This window comes from Fringilla coelebs (assembly GCF_963513975.1).
Source record: "Fringilla coelebs genome assembly, chromosome: 28".
Taxonomy (NCBI): Eukaryota; Metazoa; Chordata; class Aves; order Passeriformes; family Fringillidae; genus Fringilla; species Fringilla coelebs.
Genome location: NC_140054.1, coordinates 6,589,275 through 6,613,550, shown reverse-complemented (window position 1 = coordinate 6,613,550; position 24,276 = coordinate 6,589,275). Strand labels below are relative to the sequence as shown.

At 61.1% G+C, this 24,276-nt stretch overlaps 1 protein-coding gene across 2 annotated transcripts; it reads left to right on the top strand.

Moving 5' to 3' along the window:
* Positions 1-16,166: 16,166 nt before the first annotated feature.
* KDF1 (keratinocyte differentiation factor 1) lies at positions 16,167-24,007 on the top strand. 2 transcript variants are annotated; one of them, XM_084222536.1, is made up of 5 exons: positions 16,167-16,188; positions 17,269-17,440; positions 19,371-20,508; positions 21,300-21,374; positions 21,936-24,007. In XM_084222536.1, exons 3-5 carry the CDS (start codon positions 19,389-19,391, stop codon positions 22,016-22,018), a joined length of 1,278 nt encoding a protein of 425 aa, XP_084078662.1. In that variant the 5' UTR covers positions 16,167-16,188; positions 17,269-17,440; positions 19,371-19,388; the 3' UTR covers positions 22,019-24,007. The 2 variants fall into 2 exon arrangements, with proteins under 2 accessions (XP_084078662.1, XP_084078663.1); XM_084222537.1 differs by lacking the exon at positions 16,167-16,188 and adding an exon at positions 17,002-17,132.
* The last annotated feature ends 269 nt before the right edge of the window (positions 24,008-24,276 follow it).

Genomic DNA, 24,276 nt, shown 5'->3' with positions numbered 1-24,276 from the left:
GGCTTCTTGGCTAACAGCTCCGTGATTTCCCTGACAACCACCTTCTCTCACCTCTGGCCTCTTGGATCCAGCCTGGAACGAGCAGCTCAGGCATTCCCGTCCCTCCTGAGCCACCCCAAGAACAGATCAGCTCCAGCAGAGCCTCCTGCCTGCTCCGCAGCATTCCAGCTGGCCCCAAACTCCCGGCGTGCCAGATGCCTGCTCTTCCCTGCTCCTTTTCTCCGGGAATGACCCACACGTGCCCGAGCTGCTGCTGGGCTGGGAGGTGCTGCTGGTTTGCTGCTCCCTCACCTGGGCGGATCCCCGGGCCCGGACACACATTCCAGCTTGTGGAAACACGATGGCTCTGACAAATTTGATTGAAATCCTCCGCTGGCATCCCGAGGTGCTCAGGGGAATGACTGACAGCCAGGGCAGAGGCGTTTCCTGAGGAAAGGAGGAAAAGAAATCAATTGCCTTGTCACCGCAGCCTGGAGGTGTTGCACAAGGGAGCCGAGAGAGGCCAAGGACGGGGCGTCCTTGCTCCCCTGCACCCCAAACCCTGCCCGTGCCACCGGGGGGGATGCCAGGGGGACACAGTGACATTCCCGGGGTGGGATGGATGGGGGCTGGGGACACAGTGACATTCCCGGGATGGATGGGGGCTGGGGACACAGTGACATTCCCGGGGTGGGATGGATGGGGGCTGGGGACACAGTGACATTCCCGGGGTGGGGTGGATGGGGGCTGGGGACACAGTGACATTCCCGGGGTGGATGGGGGCTGGAGCGGCGCCCGGGGAGGCGCAGGGCGGTGTGAGATGTGTTATCTCTCCCTGCGCAGGTGAGAACTCGCGTTTTCTGCCAGCGCAGAGCTCACATTTTCACTGCCAGCGCAGAGCTCACATTTTCACTGCCAGCAGCTCGCTCCTTTCCCACTGCCAGGCCGTTCCCACCCTCCTGCGCACAGGATGGGGACAGGGGACAGGACGCAGCCCCGGCTGCCTGAGGTGGTTGATCCTTGCCCTCTCCACCACCACGGCGTGTTTACCCTCCTTATCTCGCCGCTATCAAAGCCCGGGCTCGGCTGGAGCAGTGTCACCCTGCCTTCAAAGGGGAAGGCAGCGCTCCGGGGCTGTTTGTGTGCCCTATATTTGTGCCTTCTAATCCAAGGAGGGGCTGGAGGTACGGACACCCCTCCGGCCCTCCTCCCTTCCCCCCGTGCGGCGTGGCTGGAACAGCTGATTACTTTAAGCATCCCTCCAGTAATATGCAATTAGAGGAGGCTTGGGCTGAAATCCCGGCTAAATCCGCGTGTCCGTGCCGTGACTCACCCAGGACTGCTCCCCTGACGGATCCCGGGTGCATTCCTTAGAGACTGGACACGATGGTTGGCGTGCCACTCACCGTCACCCTTCGCGAGTGTCACCGGTGTAACGAGTCCAGCCGGTTCCTGCTCTGCCCCTCCTTCCCCCAGCCCCGGCTCCCCGGCCGGGCCGAGCCCCCAGGCTGGGATCCCCCTTTTTGGGGGGATTTGCTGCGGGGCTCGGGGGGAACCAGCCCCTCCAAGGGTGCTGCTCTGCCCGGGGGTGTTCCAGCTGAGATCAGGGACTAAAAACCCCAAAGTGTGGACGGTGGGAAGGCAGGGCAGGCACAGCCCTTCCCTGGGGTGACAGGGAGGGTTGGGGAGCGTGTGTCACCTTCCCCCAGCGGGGGCTGCTGCCAGCCCCAGCAGCTCCGGGGTTTGGGAACGTGCCCTTCCAGGGAACAGGGGAGCCTCGGAGCCAGGCTGCTCCTCTGGGCAGGGTGCTGCTGCTCCGTGACGTGAGGAGGGCACAAGGTGAGTAAGAGCATCCTCAGCAGGGCCCACGTCAGAGCTGAGCTCAGCCGGGAGGGGCCGGGCGCTCGCCCCCACGAACGCCCAGGGAGCCGGAGCTGTGGCATTGCTAATGGCGCTAATTGCCGGTGGTTATTGAGCTGATGATTTGTTTTATCCAGGCGGGCTGAGTTACCCCATCGCCCCGAGGCCATCCCGGGTGTGCAGGGAGCCAGGAGAGACCAGGGGGTGGCACAAGCAGGGCTGGGGGTGGAGGGACAGCAGCTCTGGGGAGGAGGGCTCGGGGCTCTCGGTGGGTGACAGCTCAGCAGGGCCTCACCACCCTCACAGGGAGGAATTCCTCCTAAAGGCCCATCTAAACCCTCTCAGTTTAAAGCCATTCCCCTCTCTGCCACTGGTCTTCTTTTGCTGCAAAGCTCTCAGCAGCTCTTCTTGAGTGGAAATACAGCTTCATCTTGGCTGAAATTCTGGTGGAAAGTGGGGATTTGGGTTAAAATCCCGGGCTGAAAGCAGAGCAGGTGATGGGAGCTCAGAGGGTTGAGATTCTGGGAGCTCACAGTGCAGCTGAGCTTTAAATTGAGGATGTTTCCAGGCTGGTGAGCAGATCTGTGGCTCAGCCTTCAGACTTTGACTCCCGGCCACAGGAAGGATTTTACAGCTCTCAGGAAGAGGGGAGTGTGGAGAGCACATCCCCGTGATCCCCTTTGGAGGGCTTGGGAGGCCGAGCAGAGCTCTGGGGCTCCCCACAGCACGGAGCGTCCCAGCAGCAGAAAAACACCAGGACCTGATCCAAAACCCTCGCTGGGAGCGCTTCCATCTGCCGCACCGGGCTGCAGATCAAACCTCGGCTGACCTGCGGGGCTGACACGGGGAGAATGGGTTTTGGGGATTGTTTAATGTCCCTGGGGCTGGCAAAGGACGTTCCCGGCCTCGGTCCCGTCCTCCCTTTGTTCCCGGCTCGGGCACTGTAGCACGGAGCCCCGGCTGCCCCGGCCCCTCCGCCTTCCCCTCCGGCGGCTGCGGGATTCTGGTGCTCGCAGGGATTTCCAGGGAGCTGCAGGAATGTGGGGGGCTGTTCTCTGGGCTTTCCAGAGGAGGGGCTGAGGATGCAGTGCCAGCATCTCCCCGGGGACAGGGAGCAGAGGGGAGAGCCCCCTCCCCAGGAGAGGATGGAAGAGGGTCCCACAGGGCTCGGGCAAGGCTCCGTGCGTCCCACAGCGGGCAGGGGGTGCCTGGAAGGAGCTGGGAGCGCCGGGATGAGGCTGCCCCAGCAGGAGAGGGAATGGCTGCGGGAGGAGGCTGCTGCTGTGTGGGATTTGGCCGCAGCTTCTCCTCCGGGCAGCTGCTTCCCCCCGCGCAGCGGGGTTATCAGAGCTCTCCGCTGGCAGCGATAGCACAAGGACACGGCCGGCTCCTGGGGACACGGGGACCTCGGGGACAGCCTGCCGGCTTTGCCTATCACAAGGAAAGAGCCGAAAACAGCAGGGAAAACAAACCCGGGGCTCCGTGTGGGAGCTCCGCTGGCATCAGCAAAACTTTCCATGGAAATCGGTGGCACTCGGGGACAAAGCTTCACCTCCGGGACACACGGAGGGGACACACCTTGTCCCCGCATCCTCCGGCTGCTCTTTGGTCACCCAAGGTTTATTGACGGCTGGGATGCCGGTGCTCCCCGCGGGAATAATGGGTTTTTGTGGGATGGGAAAGGAGAGGTATCCCAGAGCCGGGTGCGGTGCCCACCGGGGGAAGCCGCGGTCCCAGAGCCGTCCCCGCGTGTCCCTCGGGTGCGGGTTTTTCTTGGCAGCCCCCGGGCAGGAATGTTTCCCGCTGCCGAGCGAAAGTGGAGGCAGGAATTGCTGGAATAGCGACAGGCTGAGTAACAGCGCTAACTTTATTCTGCGAAACAAAGGGCAGTGTCCCGGCCGTGCGGGGGCCGAGCCCGGGGTCCCTGCCCCGAATTCCTGTCCCGGAGACCCCCCCGAGCCCGACCCCCGCCACGGCCCCGTCTGCTGCTCCCGCCGGCCAAAAGCGCATTTCCAGAAGCGAGGAGAGGCTGTAAAACAGCGCGGAAAGGCGGGGATTTCCCTCCGAGCCTTCCAGGCAGGGCTTTTCCCTCTGCAGGTGTAGCCCCAGCCTGTCTCCCAGGATCCTGGGGGGCTGCGAGCCTGGTGTGGGCATCAGAGCGCCCTGAGCCCCACGGCCGGGTTGGGGGGCTGCCCTCCCGTCTGCCCCTCCCGGGGGTTTCTCCCTGGGGAAGGGATCCCCCGTCGGAGCCCGGGGCTCCTGCTCCGAGCCGGGATCCTCCTGGCCGCTCCCCGAGCCGGGGTTTGCCGGGGCAGGAGCCGTCCCCGCAGCTGCCCCGGTGCCAGCGCCGGCCTTGGCCGCGGGGCCGGGGCAAGGCTGCGCTCTCCAAAACAAATATTTGTCCAGCGCAACAACACGTGGGAAAGAGCAGCAGGATTTGCTTCCCCGGCTCCAGGGGAGCTTCCAGGGAGCTGGACTCGGCCCTGGGGGCTCAGCTGTGCCCTGCCCGGCCACTGAGCTGAGCTGCTCGGGTCTGGAGCCTCTTTGTGCTCCGTGGCTTTGCATAAAATGGGTTTTAATTTGCAACCCTGAAGGGAAATCTCTCTTGGATGGACTCAGAAAATCCCTCTGGACATGAGGGAGAGGGTGTTGAGCGAGAGCTGGCTCTGGCCTGCCCTCTGTGCTGAAGAATCTCAAAGACCCCAAATCTCCCCCAGATCCTCCTGTGTGTGAAGCTGGGCAGGGTTGTGCCCTGGCAGCCCCGAGGTGTCAGAACAGCCAAGAGCTCCTGAGCTGCCCAGCTCCTTCTGCTCCTGCCCCGCAGAGGGACACGAGCCTGGAGCCCCGAGGGCCAGAGCTCACCGGGAACTGAGGCACGGAAAGCCTGGGGTGAGGCCAGGGCCCGTTTCATACATTGAATTTCATATATTCGTTATAAATTGATGGCCTGGCTGCTCCCACCGAGGCACCAGAGCCTGGTGAGAGCCCTTCCTCCTCCTCCTCTCCCTCTGCAAGACGTGTCAGCTGTAAGGTGGGAGTGTGGCCCTGCCTGTCATCCCGCTGCACTTCAGTCCCTCTGTCCCTTATTGCGACTGTCCCTCTGTCCCTGCGGGGATCCCGGTGCCTCTGGAGCTGCCAACCCCTGGGGTGCCTGCTGCCCCTCCCAGGGACCCCCGGACCCCTGGGCAGGAGGCCCGGAGCCTCCCGGCTGTCCCCAGGGGGGTGGCACGTCCCGAGCACGTTGTTCCCCCCGTGCCCCGCTGGGCTGAGCCAGGGCTTCCCCAGGGCTTCTCCATAACGGGAGCTGCTCCCGGCCCCTCTTCCCTCCTGCTCCTCTCCATAAGAGGCGAGGCGGGGAGAGCCGAGAGGAGCCTGTGCCTGGCTCTGCTCCCTGGATTCCTTTCCTGCCCGTCACCGACCGATTTAGTGCCCAGCGTCAGCCCTGCCGGGCCGGCGGCGCGGGGCTGGCACGGCCCGGGGCTGGCACGGCCCGGGGCTGGCACGGCCCGGGGACACCGCCGGCACCCCAGGGTGGCACTCCCGGTGCCCGGGGGTCCCGGGGGGTGGTGGGCACGGGGCTGTCGTTCCGGGGGTCCTGGTGTCCCTCATCCCCCTGCACACCCAGGGAAGGATGGGCACCGCAGGATGGAACGGGGACGTGTGGAAACCTGGAGCTGTCTGTCTGGAAGGGAACCCCAAACCCCCAAATCTGCCCATTTTCAGGATTATGCTGCTGCAGTTTTCAGGAAATCCTCACCTACAGCCCAACACACGGTTCCAGGGATCTCTGGATCCTCCCGAGGGAAGGGCTGCGAGCAATAACCGGTGCTTTTGGCAATTAATCTCATTAAACCTCTTAATGAACCGTGATCAGGTTACAGGGCTCCTGTCATCTCAGAGTGCTGGGGATTAGCAGGGGCAGGGAAGGAAGCAGGCAGGGGAGGGGTGTCCCTGGAGTCAGCTCTGGCATCCCTGCTGCAGGCTTGGGAGTTGGGCTTCACACCTACCCATTCCACTTCATATATTGAATTTTATATATTTATCACAAATGACAGTATCGAGGTTGCAGGGGGAATCTGTCCCATTCCCCCAGAGCGAGATGGGACAGCGAGCAAGGCAAAGCCACTCACCAGCACCTTGCCCTTTGCTGTACATGTCATGGAGCTATTTTGGGGACCATTCCTCACTGCTCTGCCCTTCCCAGGACGTGCCAACCCACGGATTTGGCTGCTGCGGGTGTAGGGAAGCCCTGGTGCTGAAGGGAAGGGGCAGGTGCAGGTCCCAGGGTGCTTGGGATCTGCTCTGGGGAGGAGCAGGAGGACAGTTCCCCTCTGCTGGGGACACAGTCCCTGGATCCTGCCAGAGCTGGGGACGTGGAGCACCTGGGAAGGAGCAGCTGTGGTGATCAGATTGGGCAGCCAGGACTGGAAATAGAGAGGCTGCTCTGTGCAGGGAAACTGGGGGGGATCCAGGCAGCCCTGGGGTGGAGGTGACGGGCAGGGATACCTGAACCCTGGAATATCGTGGCTGGGACAGTCCTGGGTGTGCCCAGCTCCAGCCCGGCCTTCCTGGAGGGAGAGAAGCCTTAACAACCCACGTGTGGCAGCATTAATTACCCTGTTTAATTAATCACCCCATTTCCCTTAAAGGATTCCTTCACAAAAGGATGGACAAATCTCCAAATGCTTGGAAAAGGGGTGTGAGAGGGCAGAACAACCCGATTGCTGAGCTGTAACGAGATCAGGGACCTAAAGAGCCTTAGTGGGGAAGAGAGAAGTGGACCAAGAGGAGCTTAACACAGTGAGGCGAGCACAGGGCACCCAGGTGCCGTGGGAATGGCAGCCTGGAAGATCCCCGGAGCCACAGCCAGACCCCTGGAGCTGGGGCAGGGGGGATCAGGTGGTGAGGACAAGGTGCCCACCTGCAGGCCCTGGGCAGTGCCCCCCGCCTGGAGGTCCAGGGGACAGACTGGAAATAAAGGATTCATGGGCACTGAAAAGGAAGGATTTGTGGGCACTGAAATAAAGGATTCATGGGCACTGAAAAGGAAGGATTTGTGGGCATTTCTCAGCACAGCTGGACGGGGATGAAGCACAGGGCTGCTGGTCCCAGGGGTGAGGGAGCAGGAAGATGGAAATTCCCGCACAAGGCTCTGGGGAGCCCAGGCTCAGGGCTGGAAGGGGGGAATCAGAGGCCAGGGGGGCAATTCCCACCCTCTGGGGCCATCTGGGGCTGGGGTCGCCGCTTAGAGGAGGAAGGGCTGGAGCGGGGCCAGCGGGACCGGGACCAGCGGGGCCAGAGGGACCGGGACCGGCGGGGCCAGCGGGGCCGGCGGCACCGGGACCAGCGGGGTCAGCGAGACCGGGACCAGGTGGGCCAGAGGGACGGGACCGGGACCGGCAGGGCCAAAAGGACCGGGACCGGGAGCAGCGTTGCCAGAGGGACGGGACCGGGACCGGCAGGGCCAGCGGGGTCAGCGAGACCGGGACCAGCGGGACCGGGACCGGCGGGGCCAGCGGGGCCGGCGGCACCGGGGCTGCTCCGGCGGCTCCCGCAGCGCCCTCTCGTGGCCGCAGCGGGGACAGCCTCGGCTCCTGCCACTGTCCCCTGTCCCCTGTCCCTTGTCCCCTCTGCCCTCTCCCCTGTCCCCATCACTCTGGCACTGTCCCTGTCCCCTCTCCATCCCCCTTCTACCATCTCTATCGCTCTTCTGTCACCCCTCCAATGTCCCTGTCCCCTCTCCATCACTCTCCCACTATCTGTGTCATCCCCTCCATCCCTCTGTCACCATCCCTGTCCCCTCTCCATCACTCTCCCACGTTCTCTGCCTTGCCCCTCTGTCCCACCAACCTCCTGGAGTCATTTCAGCCCTGGGCAGTTTCTGTCCCTGCCTGTGGGTGCCTGTGCCCATCTCCCCCTCACACCAACTCTCTCCACCAGGCCCAGCCCAGAGGAATTATCAGCAGAAAAGGGAGAAGCCAGGCTTAGGTATTAACACACCACATTAATTTCATTTTTCCCAGAAAGTCTGTAGCAGAGTAATCCCATAAACCCAACAAGTGTGGGTGCTGTTATGTAAGGGTGCTGCAGGAGGGCAGGGAGGCTGAGGTTATATAAATCCCTCTGCTCCCCTCCCTGGCGCTGTCCTTTCCTCCTGCTGGGCACGGGGACATCCCAGTCCTGCTGGGCACGGGGACATCCCAGTCCTGCTGGGCACGGGGACATCCCAGTCCTGCTGGGCACGGAGACATCCCAGTCCTGCTGGGCACGGGGACATCCCCGTCCTGCTGGGCACAGAGACATCCCAGTCCTGCTGGGCACGGGGACATCCCAGTCCTGCTGGGCACGGAGACATCCCAGTCCTGCTGGGTTACAGGGACATCCCGGTCCTTCTGGGTACAGAGACATCCCAGTCCTGCTGGGCACGGGGACATCCCAGTCCTGCTGGGCACGGGGACATCCCAGTCCTGCTGGGCACAGAGACATCCCAGTCCTGCTGGGCACGGGGACATCCCAGTCCTGCTGGGCACGGGGACATCCCAGTCCTGCTGGGCTCGGGGACATCCCAGTCCTGCTGGGCACGGGGACATCCCAGTCCTGCTGGGCACGGGGACATCCCAGTCCTGCTGGGCACAGGGACATCCCAGTCCTGCTGGGCTCGGGGACATCCCAGTCCTGCTGGGCACAGGAACATCCCAGCCCCAGGAGATGGAGAGGGATGTGCCCCTGCCTCTCCCCACCCTTTGAACTCCTGGGCCTGGCATTCCCTGGGGCAGACAGGTGCCTCATTCCAGCCCTTTGCAGGTGCTGAGGAGCCTTGGGCTCTCCTTGCCCTTCCACCAACCCTCCTGAGCTCAGGAGTGTGAGAATTGTCATGGATGTCATGTTCCAGCTGAGGATACTCCAGGAATGCAAAGTGGGATGAGGCTGTGTCCTTACTGAGACTGGAGGGTGGGGAGCAACCAGCACACAGAGGGATTTTTAATGATTTTGGCCTTTCTGGTTTAATGGAGTTGATTTATTATACATTTCAGGTCTTTCCCTGCATTTCCTCTAAGTCGGTTCCACTCTAATCAGGTCAAAAGCTGATTTGCAAATAATCACCACAGATAGGGAAAAAAATCAAGGGATTTAAGGCCAAGCTGTGCATTCCATACTATTAATTGAAAGCCAGGAGAGATAATGTGTCTCTTCTCCTGGCTGAGACCCCTAAGCTGCTCTTAGCAGCAAACTCTGCTCTCAGCTCTGGGAATCACCTTCCAGCTGGGATTACACACGGGAAAATCTCCCCAGCCCTGGGGAGGGAAAGGGCAGGAGCTGGGGAGCACCAGAGGTGTCAGAGCATCCACAGAACCGGGCAGCACAAAACCAGGAGCTGTTTGAAACCTGGGACTAAAGGGGAAGGCAGAGCTCTTGAGCATGGGGCTGCAAAGGCAGGATGGGAGCTCAGATATTTCCTTGCCACCTATTTTCTGCAGATATTTACGCACAAGCTGCGCCTTGTTTGTCAGCCAAGTTTGCCTTGTTTGTCACCTTACGTGAGTTTTTCAGGACAGACCATGTCTGTAGGCTTTTATATATATATATATATATATATATTTATGTATGTATACAGTGATATCCTGCTGCAGGAATTCTGAACATATTCTCCCCCATCTCCCCACACTCAGAGGAGGGAAGAGGTTGATAATCAGAGAAATCCACTCTGGTATTAATTACATGCCATTACCAGGGCTTATTTGCTAATCCCCATTCTAATCACCCTCCCGGTTATATTTCAACCAGCACTTGAGGACACTGCACGTCATGAATAAAATATATATCAAAGTTTATTCCGGAGCACGGGCAGCACGGTGCGGGCAGCGCAGCCAGGGTTACACAACAGACCTGCTGTCACCAGCGGAGGGCGGCACATTCGGGCGTCAGTGAGATCCCCCCGCCCCTGCCCCAGCCCGGGGCTTTGGGTTCTTTAACTTAAATAAATGAATGAATAGATAAATAAATAAATAAATAAATAAATAAATAAATAAATAAATAAATAAATAAATAAATAAATAAATAGCAGGGGGTCCGCGAAATCTCCACCCCCCCCACCCCACCCCAGCCCAAACCCGGGGTTTTGATATTTTAAAATACAAATAAATAAATAGCAGGGGGTCAGTGAACTCTTTCCCCCCACCCCAGCCCAAACCCGGCGTTTTGGTATTTTAAATTTAAATGAATAAATAGCGGAGGGACTCAGGTTTTCGGGGGGTTCATGCAGCTTCTGGGGAGCGCCACTGCGGAAGCTCGGCACGGCGGAGCGGAGCCGCTGGCTCGGCGAGGGACGGTCACCGTGGCGGCGGCGGCGGGGCGCGGAGGGGCGGCGGAGCGGGGCCTGGCCGGCAGAACCTCTGCAACTCCCGGCGGGGACGGGCCGACTCCATCCGGTCCGAGCGTCCGTCCTGAGGCCGGCTCAGGGCTCGGGCACAGCGGCGGGGACAGCGGGGACAGCGGCAGCAGGGCCCTGCACAGGCGTTCAGTCCGGAGGGAGATCCTTCATCCCGGAGGGAGATCCTTCATCCCCGGACAGGGATCCTTCATCCCGGACAGGGATCCTTCATCCCCGGAGGGAGATCCTTCATCCCCGGAGGGAGATCCTTCATCCCCGGACAGGGATCCTTCATCCCCGGACAGGGATCCTTCATCCCGGACAGGGATCCTTCATCCCGGACAGGCATCCTTCACCCCAGAGAGAAGTCTTTCATCCCGGACAGGCATCCTTCATCCCGAGCCCATCTTCTCCTCCTTGTGCCTTCCTGCCAGCCCGCAGCGGCCGGCTCTGCCCCCAGGTGACATTGGGTGTCCCCAAGGACGCTGCTGGAAGTACCGGGAGCTCTCAGTGTCCCCGCGGGGTTTGGTCAGTCATCGAGCAGTCCCAAACTGCGCTCGCCGGGGTGAACGGTGCCGGCGGGCCCGAGCCGCGCTCCCGTCCCGCTCTGTCCCCGCCCGGGCTGGAGCCCGAGCGCCGCCGGGGCGCTGGAGGTGCGGTGGCCCCGAGCCCGCTCCATCTCCGCCGAGGCTTGCAGGGGGCACGCCAGGGCTGCCCCGTGTGAGTCACAGTCCCAGCAGCGTCCCAAGGGCTGGGGTCCCCTCCCGGGGGCCGCGGGGCTCAGGCGGGGAAGGGGCCCTGCCCCAGAACCTGCTGCCCTCGGGGGGGACGCGGCCCCAGACCGGGCTGGGGGTGCGGGCAGCAGATTCCTCTATAAACACCCCCAAACCTGGCAAGATCCTCCAGGGATCCCAGACTCTGAAGGGTCTCCCGGTCCCAGGGAGGTTCCCAGGTCCTGCTGGGTCCCCCAGACTCATTGTGCCCCCCAGTCTGCCAGTTCACCTGGGCCCTGACCCCGCAGGGTCCTTCGAGCACCACAGCCCTCAGGGATGCTCTCCCCACCAAATCCCTCAGGGCACCCCAAGGTCCCCAGACCCTGCTGGGTTCCCTGGAGTGCCCTAATACCACAAGGTCCCCTGTGGAACCCCAAATACCTCAAAGTCTCCCCCTATCAGACCCCTTGGGCCACTGCTGGGATCCCCAGACCCTGCTGGGTACCCCCACCCCAGAGCCCCCAGGACCCTGCAGGATCTCCCTGGCACCCTCAAGGATGCTTAAGCCCTTCCAGCCCCCTGGGTCCCATCCCAGTGGACCCCTGAGAGCACCCCAGACATCTCCCCGGACCTCCCCCACCCTGCAGGATCCCTCTGGGATCCCCAAATCCATTGGGTTCCAGCCCATTGGATTCCCCAGACCCTGCTGGGTCCCCCCACCCCATAGGGTCCCCTGGACCCTTCACACTCTGCAAAATTCAACTGCAACCCTCCAACCCACCATTTCCAAACCCACATGACTCCTCTGAAGGACCCCAGACCTCACTGGGTTACCCCACACCAGGTGGGTCCCCCAGATCCTGCAGGGTCCCCGAGGCCCCTCACACGCACCAAGGTGCCCCCGAGCCCAGGACTCCCAAACCCCCCAGACTCCCCAGGACTCCCTGAACGACCCCAGGCCCTACTGGACCCCCCAGCCTGGCTCCCACAGTTCCCTCAGTGAGCCCAACAAGGCGTCCCTCCACTTTCGGAGCCCCCAAACCCCCTGGGTCCCCACGGATGAAACCCCCTCAAGTACCCCAGACCCCCCCAGCTCCCCAAACCTCCCGCGTCCCCACCATTTACACTTCCCAACACCCTCTGAAGGACCGGATCCCCCCCCCACCACGGGCTCCCCCAGATCCTGCAGGGTCCCCCAGACCCACCAAGGCGTCCCGCACTTTCAGAACCCCCTGGCTCCCCACCCACCGAACCCCCCCGGGTACCCCCGACCCCCGCAGCCCCCCGACCCGCCGCCGCGCCTAGGCGGAGCCGCGGCTGGCGGCGGGCAGGCGGCGCACGGGGGTGCCGGCGGCGGCCCCGCGGCTCCGCGCGGGGGCCCAGGGCACGCAGCTGCGGAGGGCGCGGGCGGCGGCGAGCAGCGCTCCGGGCCGGGGCCGCGGGCGGCGGCGCAGCCCCTTCTGCAGCCGCTGGCTCTGCGCCGCCAGGGCGAGCTGCGCCTGGGCCACGCCGGCCCCGAGGCGGCCCAGGGTCTCGGCGCGGGCGGCCAGGCGCAGCTCGGCGTGCAGCAGCGCGCAGTGCACCTGCCGCACCCGCCCCTCCAGCTCGGCCGCCGCCCGCCGCCGCCCCTCGGCCGCCACCAGCCGCCGCCGCGCCGCCGCCAGCTCCACCGCGCCCGGGCCGCCGCTCTTGCCGTCGCCGGCGCTGCCGCCGGGGCCGCCGCGGGACGGGCGCTGCGCGTCGCCGCCGCCGGGGCTCGGAGGTGCCGGTGCCGCCGCCGCCGCCGCAGCCATGGGAGCGGAGCGGCGGCGGAGGGATGCGGCGGGGATATATAGCCCGGGGGCGGTGCCGGCGGCGGCGGCTCGGCCCCGACGGGGGCGGCTCCGGCACGGGCTCCGCACCGGCACGGGGAAAGGGGGTGGGGGACACGCGAGCCCGGACCGGGACGGCGCAGGCCGGGGCTCGGTACGGGCCGGCACCGCACCGGCACCGGGCTCGGCGCGGCACCGGCACCGGCACCGGCACCGGACCGCTATGGGCTCGATGCGACACCGGGCTCGGTACGGCAGCGGTGCCGGCATTGATGGGACCCCGGGCTCGGTACGGTACAGCCCTGGCCCGGTATGGCACCGTCAGGGGGCCGGGCTCGGTACCAGCCCCGGGCACCGGGCTCGGTACAGCTCGGTACGGCACCGGCCCGGGGGCGTTAGTGGCGCTGGAAAAGTGCCCTCCCTTGGAGGGAAATGCGGAGCTGGGGCCGGCTGGGATCTCTGGGAAGCGCTGAGAAGGGCACCGCGGGGTCACCAGGGGCCTGGGAGGGGCTGGGCCGGGCTGTCCCGGGCACCGGGGCGTCCTTGGATGTGCGGCTGTCACGGCAAGGTCGCTGCCAACGTCACTGTCGTTTGCACGGTGTTAACGAAGCTGTGAGAGGGCCGGCGGGGCAGGGGGCTGCAGCGGGAGGTGCCACTGCCACCCTGCTCCCCCCAGAGCCTGGATTTTGGGGCTCCTCCTGTTGGAATGCCATCCTCAGCGGCTGCATCTGCGTGTAGCTGCGTGGGTCTCGCAGCGGAGCAGCAGAGCTGACAGAAACCAGGTGTCAAGGTTTCATCTCACCCCCAGACTGGAATAAAAGCCTAAGCCAAAAACAAAACCCAGCCTAAATCTGTTTCAGGCAGAGCCACATCCAGGCCTTCAGGGGATGTCGCCCACGGGGCTGGTGACATTTTTGCTTTCCTTACCTTAGGAGGAATAAAACCCCCATCTCTTGTGCTTTGCATCACATTCCTGCTCCTGCCAGGCTGCCACACGTCTGCCAGGCACCGGAGCAGCGTCAGCGGCTGCTGCGTCACTGCTCGGCCCCCGCGGCCGGCCCGTCCCATCCCATCCCATCCCATCCCACCCCATCCCATCCTTCCCCGGCTGCCGCCGCCTCCCCCGCCCCGCTCCGAGCGCGGCCCCAGCGCCCCCGGAGCTCCTCGGGGTCGGATCCTGCCCCGTCCAGCTCTCCGGGCTGGGAGCAAGCCGGAGGTTGAGAGATCTTCATCTATCTGATGGAATGCTGCTCAAAACGGGGTGTGGGAGTTGAGGGGTGCCCAAAAAACTGTGGGAACAGGCAGGAATTAAACAGAGCATCCTCCTCTCTCATTTTTTTGCTCTGATCTGGTGGAACTGGACCCTCAAGGGTACCCCCAAGAGGGGAAAGGGCCGGGGTGTGTCCTGCCCTGAGCTTCCCCCGTTCCCCAGAATGAAACCCCGGGATGGCCGAGGTTGGAGGGAGCTCAGGAGGCTCCTGCTCCGTCCCTGCCTGCTGAGAATACGATCTCTTTTTTGGGTCACCCCCCATGTCTGCGCTGCTCGAGGCCTTCCCAGCTCCAGGCCCTCCTCCAGGGAGAGAAAAGGACATGGAAAGGGAGAGCAGCTGTGCCTGGACACGCGTTCCAGGAGGTGAGCTGGGGACACCGGGCAGCAAGGCTGAGCCCCCAGAGCAGCCTTTGTGTCTCCAGGCTGGCCCAGCACACCCCAGCAGCGAGCAAACAGCGGCTGGGAAAGGCAAATCATGGAAAAAGACAAAAAACGTCCCTGCCCTGAGGCCAGGCACAGCCTGAGTCCCCAAACCCCTTCGGCACTGCAGGATTTCTGCTCGGGCTGTGGAGCTATTAATGATTTAGCAGAGGAGGCTGCAATTAGCAGCGCTCAGAATAAACCTCGGTGATACAAAACCCGGTGAGAGCTTTGCTCACCCTCTGTTCTCCCTCTGTTCTCCCTCTGTTCTCCCTTCCCTGGCAGCACTGCTCTGCCCAGGCACCGAGATGGGACATGGGGACAGGACATGGGGACGGGACACTGGGACAGAACACCGGGATGGGACACTGGGATGGACACTGGGATGGACACTGGGATGGACACTGGGATGGGCACCAGGACAGGACAGCAGGACAGACACTGGGATGGGACACCAGGATGGGACACTGGGATGGACACTGGGATGGACACCGGGACAGGACAGCAGGACAGACACTGGGATGGACACCGGGACAGGACAGCAGGACAGACAGGACACCGGGACGTGGCCCCCCCGTGTCCTGCCAGCGCAGCCCCCCACATGGCCCCAGGACACGGGACAGGGATGCAGGAGGACGGAGCCGAGGGATGGGCAGCGGCCTCATCTCCAGCTGCCGTTGAGCCCACGCTGGGTGTGCTCCAGAAAAGCCCAGCCTCATTACTGGCAGCAATAATTAACGGCAGTGCCCTCCCTCCCAGGCTCTCCCCAGGATTTTTCCTGGGTGTCCCAGTTACCAGGGCAGGCGGGACCCGGCGCTGCTCTTTCATCCTGGCAGGTTCAGGGAAGGAATTGAGCATCAGGAGTTCAGGTTGAGGCCCAGGACGCCTGGGCTGGCCCAGCTGCTGTCCCTCCATCCTTTTGAACCCAGCAGCAGACCCAGCACCCCGCTGCTGTTCCACCGGGCGCCCTCCCTGTGCCCTGGGAGCCTCCGGAGCAGGATCCGGCCCCAGGAGTGAATCCCCAGCTCTTTGGGATCGGGACACCTCGGGATGGGATCCACGGGGGTGGGAACACTTGGGGTGGGCAAAGGGATGCTCGGGGAGGCGATCGGGCCAGCAGGGATCCCTGGCACTGGGGGGCTTTGGGGCACCCACCCTCGGCTTTGGGGCACCCACCCTAGGGGCAAGGATTGGCTGCTCTGCCCAGCCTAGGGGGCCGGGGTTAGTACCCGGCTTTGTGCTGGGTTTGTACTGGGTTGGTACCCGGGTTTGTACCGGATTTGTGCTGGGTTTGTACCGGGTTGGTACCCGGGTTTATACCGGATTTGTGCCGGGTTTGTATCCGGGTTTGTGCCCGGTTTGTACCCAGGTTTGTGGCGGGTTTGTACCCAGGTTTGTGGCGGGTTTGTGCCCGGTTTGTAGCCGGGTTTGTGCCGGGTTTGTGCCGGGTTTGTGCCGGGTTTGTGCCCGGTTTGTAGCCGGGTTTGTAGCCGGGTTTGTAGCCGGGTTTGTGCCCGTTTCGTGCCCGGTTTGTAGCCGGGTTTGTGCCCGGTTCGTGCCCGGTTTGTACCCGGGTTTGTGCCGGGTTTGTAGCCGGGTTTGTGCCCGGTTCGTGCCCGGTTCGTGCCCGGTTAGTTCGGGTCCGTGCCCGGCCCCGGAGCAGCTTCGCCCGCCGCACTCTCCTGTCCCTCGGCGCGGCCCGTCGGGGTCACGTGGCGCACCTGGCCCAGGTGAGGCGGGGCCGGACGCGCTCCCGGCTCGCAGGTAACGAGAGCCCGGCCCGGCCCGGCCTGCCCGAACCGAGCCCGGCCCGGCCCCGAGCCCAGCCTCGGATCAGCCCCGGGCCCGGCCCGGCCCCGCCGCCGCCCCCCGGCGCTTCCCGGCCCGGCCCGGTCCGGGGGCAGCCGCAGGCCGCGACCGGCGGGAGGGAGGCGGGCAGGGAGGGAGGGAGGGAGGCAGGGCTGGCTCCGCCGTCACCCCACACCGGGCTCCCCTCGGCCCCGGGCTGCCCTGCCCGCTGCGCCCCGCGTCCCCCGGCGCAGGGAGCCCCGGCGGGGACAGCCCCGCCGCCCCCGGCCGCTCCCGGTGTCCCGGTGTCCCCCGCTGGCCCTGCCCCGCCGCCCCGGCCCTGCGGGAGGCTGGGGGCGGCCGGAGCTCCCCCGGGGGTTCGGGACCGGCTCTGATTGCCAGGGCTGGAAAGGGGGCGCGGTGGGAGCCTGTGCGGAGCAGGGCGGGCGGGGAGGGGGCTGCCCCTGCTGCCGGCGTCTCCTCTCCCAACAATCCCCCGCCAGGTAGTCAGAGGGAGCTCCCTTTGGTGCCCAGGTGGGGCTCCCCTTTTCCTTCCCCTTCGTTTGGGAGGGAAAAGGGTCAAACTTCATTTGCCTGCCCCGTGGTGGAGCCCTGGCTGTCAGCTGGAGCGGGGTGGGTGTTTTGGGCCAGGGGCAGAGGGGAGGGGGCTTTGGCAAGAGGCAATTCCTGGGGGAGGTGGTTGATATCCCAGAGAGCTGCCAGAGGGATGCTGGGTGCCCAGGGATGCACAGGGACAGTGCTGCATCCACATTTACCCTGGCTCAGGATCTCCATCCCCGCTGGTGCCAGCAGAGCAGTGGGGAGCAGGAGCTTAACAGGGGACTTCCAGCTCCTAGCAAGGCTCCTTAGGACACTTCCCAGCTGTGGATGCTTCCACAGAGTTCAGAGAAGCTGCATCGGTGTGTAAATCCTGTCTCCTGAATTTAGGAGACATTCCCTACCTGCCAGCAGCACCAGCAGCGTGGATATTGCTGGGTGGATGTGACGTTGTTCAGGAGATTCACAACTTAACTGAGCTTTTTAAAAACTTTCCAGGGAAATCCCACCCTCTGAACAATGAAGATCTTAGACCCTGGCTAACTCTGAGTCCTGCAAACCCCTTGTGGATCCTTCCTGGCTCCTCTGGAGCAGATGCTGAGGCTCTCTAGAGGGACCTGCAGTCGCTCACAGCACCTGTGTGAGAGCAGAGGAAGCTCCCAGCCATCGTGTGAGTTACACTTGGGTGTGGATTGTGGTCTGAGCATTCATTTCTGGCTGGGGGTGTTGGTCCAGCTCGTTCCTGTGCTGGGGGAGCTGCTGGATGGAGGAGCTGTGTCCTGCCTGTGCTCCTGAGGAACTTTTCCATGTGGTCCAGGGGTGCCAGAGGTGTGGGCTGTGATGGGAATGGGCCAGCCCAGAGGTGTCTCTGACACCTGTGCCTGCAGGTCTCCTCCTCAGAGCTGAGATGGTGCTCCTCCCTCTGCCCCAGAAGCTCTGAAATCTCAGGATGCTGTCTGTTGTTACATAAAGGAGTGTTGCTGTGCAATGCAGGTGTTGGGTCTCTCAGTGAGAACAAGCATCCCAGTAAGCAGTTCCCAGTTCAGCTCAAATGTTTTCATTTCATTTCATGTTCTTTTCAGTCTGTTTTTAAATTCTGAACTGCATTACAAAAATGAGGAAGTTGGGGGGAATAACCCCTGACTTGTTCTGATGTGAAAGCAATCAAAACTCTGCATTGATGCTGAGGTGAGGGAGCTCTACCTGCTCTGCATCAAAATTGGAGCATCTGAGGCTTTTTATTTTGCATATTGCCCAGGAATGTGCAAAGGGAGCTCCTGGGATGAATTTTCATAAGGTAACAGAGCCAAAATATTCCTGGAAAGCATTGGTGTGCTGTAACTCCTGGCTTTCAGTCTGGGCCTGTTTCTTTGTGGGGAAAATGTGACTCTGGGTTTAAAAACCAGGGAGAAAGAGGCAGTGCTCTAACAAGGTCTGACAGATTTATTTATTCATGCTTGAGGTGCCCTATAGAAAGTCCATAGTAAAACAACAAGGACAGCCCTACAACACTTACACTATGTCTGGGCTCTCACTGCTTATTAATTACCCTAATTAGTATTTGAAAGGATCTCTTGGAGGTGCAAGCAGCGTTAGCCAAGAGGCCTGGAAACCATGGAGAGCTCCAGGACCCACCACAGCCTGGGATAAAGGCAGAGCAGCAGTGGAGAGTGACAGCCCTGACCCGACTTTCCTCACATCACCCCAAGCTGAGCTTTAATAATAAAAAGAGCAAAACCAGGGAGAATGAAGGTGCCAGAGTGTGAAGGTTGGCTCTGTGCAGAGGGAACGTGACAGGCTCACTGTAAGAACAGTTCCCTCCTGCCTGCAGACCTGGAGGAGCTGTGCTGGCACAGCTGGGCACAGTCTGCTTTGGGCTTTCTGTTTCTGTGGGGTTTGTAAAGGTTTTGTTCCCAGGAGGGGTGATTTGAGACCGACTTGTTGACAAGACCTTTTCCTTAATCCAGATGAAGACGTTGGGTTTTCATAGGGAAGTCTTTGACATCGCCCGACCTTAGCATGACTGGCAGAAATCATTAGTGTTGGTGATGCTGTCATTGCTAAATCCTCTAAATTGAAATAGCAGCAAATAACGTGCAGTTGGAATTGGCAGCTTGCATAATGATAGATTGCTTGTCATCCCCTCCTGGGCACGACGCGTTTTGAAATGGATAAGTGCTGTCAGGGCCCAGCCTAATCCTGAGGAATGCAAAACAAAGGGAAGTTGTTCAAAAAAAGACACTTTCCCTTTGGAGCCTGTCAGTGGCTCCACCTCCAGCTGTGCTGCTCCTGCATTGCTCTGGAGCTGACTCCTCTTCCAGCTGTGTGGAGGAAACTCTTCTGAAGGTTACAGGGAATTTGATGTCTGAAAACAGCCCTTTTAAAGCACCTCTCTTCTGATGAGAGCATCTCCCCAAAGGAAGCAGCAAGGCTTGGGTGGTGGGGGAGCCCCAGAACGCGGGCCCTGAGTGAGAGCAGCGTGAGTCCTGACACAAAGTATTCCTGTAAATCATTGGCTTTGGGAAGCCCTGGCTGTCAGATCCCTCCGTGGTCGCTGGGGTGGTGCTGCCCTGCTCTGATTTCCCCCCTGTGTCCTGCAGGTGCCCGAGTGCCGAGCCATGCTGGGCCGGAGGAGCCGCCTGCCCCCCGAGCTGAGCAGCGCCCGGCAGAGGGAGCAGCCCTGCCCGGAGGCTGTGCCCCTGCGGGCCCGGGCAGCCAGGGACTCCAGGGACTCCAGGGACAGCAGGGACACGGATGTCAGCCTGGAGGTGCTGAGCGGCTCCACGCCCGAGATCAAAGCGAGCCGCAGCCGAGCGCAGCAGATGCGGGACAGGAAGGGGCGCAAGGCCGAGCTCAAAGACCCCAATGGCCGCGAGGCAGAGACCATCACCTTCATCTCTGGGACAGCAGAGGCTCCCCCAAACCAGAGCTTTTGCTGCTCCTCCCTGTCTCAGGCCTGGAACACGTACAAGGCTGTTTTCTGTTGCATAGTGACGTGTGGGGGCTGCTTCCAGGACTGCAGCGTCTGCATTCCCTATCCAGGGCCCGCTGAGACCTCCACAGACGATGGGAAGAACGGAGACTACAATGGGCGGCTGCCAAACAGCCCCACCAACACCTCTCCTGCTGAGAAGAACGGGAACCAGATCAAAAAGTCCAGCATGGGCAGCAGTTTCAGTTACCCAGACGTGAAGCTGAAGGGCATCCCTGTCTATCCAAACAGGAACACCAACCACCACGTGGAATCTGATTCCTCCTGCAAGGAGCTGCTGGAGAAGCCCTTCAGGAACAGCATAGAAAAGCCAGCGCTCCCCAGCAGCCACCGGAGCTCGGAGGAATATTATTCCTTCCACGAGTCTGACGTGGACATCAGCGAGCTGAACGGCTCCATGTCCAGCAGGCAGATCGACGTCCTGATCTTCAAGAAGCTCACGGAGCTGTTCAGCGTCCACCAGATCGACGAGCTGGCCAAGTGCACCTCGGACACCGTCTTCCTGGAGAAGACCAACAAGATCTCGGACCTCATCAACAGCATCACTCAGGACTACAACCTGGACGAGCAGGACGCCGAGTGCCGGCTGGTGCGGGGCATCATCCGCATCAGCACCCGCAAGAGCCGCGTGCGGCCCCACATCTGCAGCCCGGCCAGCCAGGCCCACGAGGACGCGTCCGGCCGCGGCACCGCGCCCGACAGCGGCAACGAGACCATGCTGGAGTCCATGGTCATCAGCCAGGACGGTACGGGGGCCCGGGTGCTGCAGGGGGTTGTGCCACTGGAGCGGGGCTGGGGGCTGCTCCGTCCCCAGTGGGCTTGCTCTGCTGGGGTGTGTGAGTGCAGAGCTCTGCTTCTCACCCTCCTGCCTGTGCTGTGGCTTTCTTGAGCCTGTCTTTCCCTGCCCGTGAGGTTTGTGCTGAGCCATAGATGGGTTTGTGCTGCTGCTGCTGCTTCTGCCTGTGCTCATCTTAGGGAGGCAGAAAAACGGTGAGTCAAACTGAACTGGTAGGACCAGACGAGCTGCTCGTGCCTGAGGATGTCCAGTTACTCAGCTGGCTCTCTCCCATGTGCTGCCTGGCTAATGCCACCCTTAGACTCCGGTGGCAGTGTGTCCTCAGAGCCCAGACCTCCTCCACACTGTGCATATCCCTGCAAAGAGGAGGGAAGGGCTGTTCCACAGCACCAGTGCTTCTGCTTCTTCCTCCTGGTGGGAGCAGCCTCAAGTGTCTGAGCTCCAGAGCAGGGTATAACAGTTTGTTGTGGAAAAACCTTGAAAAGCTGAGTGTGGGAGCAAGGAGATATCCAGAAGTACCAGAGGAGACCGTGTGGGTGTTGTGCTTCCCAGATTAGCAGCGAGGCTGCTCCTGGGATTCAAGGACACAGCTCAGACTATCCGGTGATGGCAGAAGCAATGGGAAGAATCAGACTCTGCCTGTGCTGTTCCCTGAGGGTGTTCCCTGACAGGGATCCTTGGTGCTGAGTCATCCTTTGCACCCTCCTCCCCTGTCTCAGGCCCTCTTGGTTTCCCTTGCAGAGCTGGCCGTGCAGATCTCGGAGGAGACCCCGGCGGATGTGATGGCCAGGAACATGAGGCGGCACAGCAGCGCAGGTAACGCCCCTGGCTGGGCCTGCCTGGGGCAGGAGAGCCTGAGCCCCCTGTCCATGTCCTCACCCTCCACACAGGCTGAGCTGACCCTGCTCCTCAGGCTCCCCTCAGTTCTCCTGGGCTTTGGGAGTGATGGAGCTCAGACGCTCCCTGGGTTGGTGGATCTTTCTGAAAAGGTGAAATCCAAGTTCCCTGTCCTTGCACGGGACCTGACCTGAGAGCTTTCAGTCTCTCTGTGTCCTGACAAAGTTTGGGGCGGTATTTGGGGTGTGACTGCCAGAGGTCACAGCTGGGTGAGACTGGGAACAAAAGGAACTGTGCAAAAGGGAAGCAGGCAGGGGTGGCGGGCTGCCCCGAGCTCCATCCTCCCAGGGTAGCCCAGGGCTACAAGACAAGTTTCCTCCTGCACAGCAGCTCTGTCCTGGGAGATGGCTGCACTGCAGGCAGGGCTGTTCCCTGCCATGGCTTTGTGTGGCTTTCTCCTCCCTCATGGTACACAAAGCCTTTTGTGGCCGCTGTGTTACCCTGGGCTAATGGCACCATCTCTTCTCTTTCCTCCCCAAGGCTCTCCAACCAGCAGAGATTCCTCTTTCCAGGACACAGAGACTGACTCGTCCGGGGCACCTCTGCTCCAGGTGTACTGTTAAAGGACCCCAGCAGCAGGGAGGCATTCCAGGCCTTTGCTGCAGTCACAATCCTCCTCTTTCCATGTGGAGTGTGTTGTGCCAAGTTTAATTTTTTTTCCCCAGTCTTCCCTGAAGCCAGATTCTTCCTGCTGTCTGAACTTCACTGGATATTTTGGTTTTTATGGACAATCAAGGAAGCAAACTGTGGAGCTAATGAACTTGGGAGGTTGAATGTGTGCCCAGGGAGGAGAAGATGGACAAGGAAGTATCAGAGAACCTGTGCCTCCGTGATTCCTGTAAACCACGTTTAGCTCCAGCAGCCTCAGTGGCTCAGCCCTTTCCCTGCTTTCAGGACCTGTTGTACAGTTCTGCTTCCTGCCATTGCCTGAGTGAGCTTTGGTAGGGAGTAACTGTGGTGTCTCTGTGCTGGTGCTGATGTTGAGCTGCAGGCTGAGGAGCTGCTCTGCAGGGACCAAATCTCTGTTTTAAGTGCCTGTGTTGGTCCCACCAACCCCAAGTCTTCTACCCATGGTGTTTTCAGTGGGCAGATCTGCCTTTCCCTGCTGAGCCTTGGTGTCACCTCCTGCTGCCTGAGAAGGTTCAGCCTTGTGGAGTTCATTTAATTTGTGGCTCTTGGCTCCTCTCCTGATTCAGAGGCACTGCTGGGGGCTGGGGTGGCTGCTGGGCTGCCCCTGCATGAGCAGATGATGGGGATCAGCTCTGCTGGAGTCCAGGAGCACACACTGCCTGCTGCCAGCAGCTCTCCTCTCTCCTCTTTCCATGTTTCCCCTGGGAGAGCCTGGAGCAGGATTGTGGCAGTGAGGGGAACACTCAGTTCACTCCTGACTTTGTGTGGTTCAGAACTGGGCTGTTTGACTGTTCTGATAAAAAATCCCCTCAAATCCCTTGGTTTGCCTCAAAGGAAAGGCTGCTGAGAGTGCCAGCAGAGGGTTGTGAGGCACTGCTGGCCCCTGCCCTTCCCTGTGGGCACTCAGCACCTTGTCCTTCGCTCTGCAGGCACTGAGAGCCAGGAGATGGGCACTGCTGTCCTGGGGGCTCAGTGCCAGCTGGCCTGGGGGGCTGCAGCAGGAGGAAGCTGCATCTGTGGTGGTGCCACTTGGTTGTTTATCACAAGGTAAACACGTCGAGCCATGGGACCTGTTTGGAGCTTTGGGTGCCCTTGGACATGAACAGAAAATGCTTCATTTGATTCACCAGCCACAGGATAAACACACCCACTGGATTCTGGGGAGAGGGAAGCCCAAATAGGCCCTGGGCTTCGGTGTGGACCATGGTTTTGTGTCTTAGATGGACTGAAATGTGCTTCAGTTGAACTGAAATGTGCCTTAGTTGACTTAAAATGTGCCTTTATTTTATAGCTTGTGATTGCTCTACAGAGGTTTGGGCTGGGAGGAAGGATTTCATTCCTCTCAGGAGCTCTCAGGCTTCTTTAAAAGGCCAAAACCCTGAGAAATGGACAGTTCCAGTCCCTGTTAGAGCCTGTTTCTGTAAACCATTGACTGTTTTCAGAGTGTGCTTCCAGGAATCAGGGGCATTACTGAGACCACACCTGGAGACACTGACAGAGATATTTCAAAGATGAAGGGAAGGGACTGAGCCTTGGATTTGGCTTCCCCTCCCTGCTTTGTGTTTAAAGCTGTTGGTTGATGAGAAATCGGGTTTATACAAGGAAAAGACTTGAAGCAAGGCCAGGCTGGGACTCCCAGGGGAGCTGTGTGAGGTCACCTCCTTCCAAATGCTGCCCATCCTGAGGGACCTGCTTGGCTTCTGCTTCTCCTGGGTTTGTACATTGTTATTTGGACAAGTTTCCTCTAAGCTGTGTGCTGAGGTTCACGTGGGTCACACTGACACAGCTCTGTGGGCTGAGCTGCAGACGAGGGGTGAGCTGGGCTTGCAATCACTGGTACAGAGCAGATACACGTTTTTAGTGGTTGGTCTGGGTATGAAGAGTCAGTGTGTGGGAATTCAGCTAGCCAAAAAAAACCCAAGCCCCCCCAAAAACTCACCAAGAGGAAGACTGTCAACTCGATGGTCCCTGAAGCTGGTTCACCTGTGGTGTCTTATGGGATTCTTTTGCACTCATTTGCCTTAAATGTTCTGGTTTGGTCTTTTTTATAAAGTAAAAGTTGTGCTCTTTACTGTGCCGTGACTTTTACATTCCTGTTCTCATCAGCTTGGGGGTCCTGGGGTGGGGGTTGCACAGAGGGTGGCTGATTCCTGCAGTCCCAGGTAGACAAGGACATTTTCATCCCTTTGGT

Bases quoted from the DNA above. Each gene is read 5' to 3' on its own strand.
- KDF1 (XM_084222536.1), top strand. From the start codon at position 19,389: ATGCTGGGCCGGAGGAGCCGCCTGCCCCCCGAGCTGAGCAGCGCCCGG. The intron at 20,509-21,299 runs GTACGGGGGCCC...TTTCCCTTGCAG, and splicing joins CATGGTCATCAGCCAGGACG to AGCTGGCCGTGCAGATCTCG. The intron at 21,375-21,935 runs GTAACGCCCCTG...TTCCTCCCCAAG, and splicing joins GAGGCGGCACAGCAGCGCAG to GCTCTCCAACCAGCAGAGAT.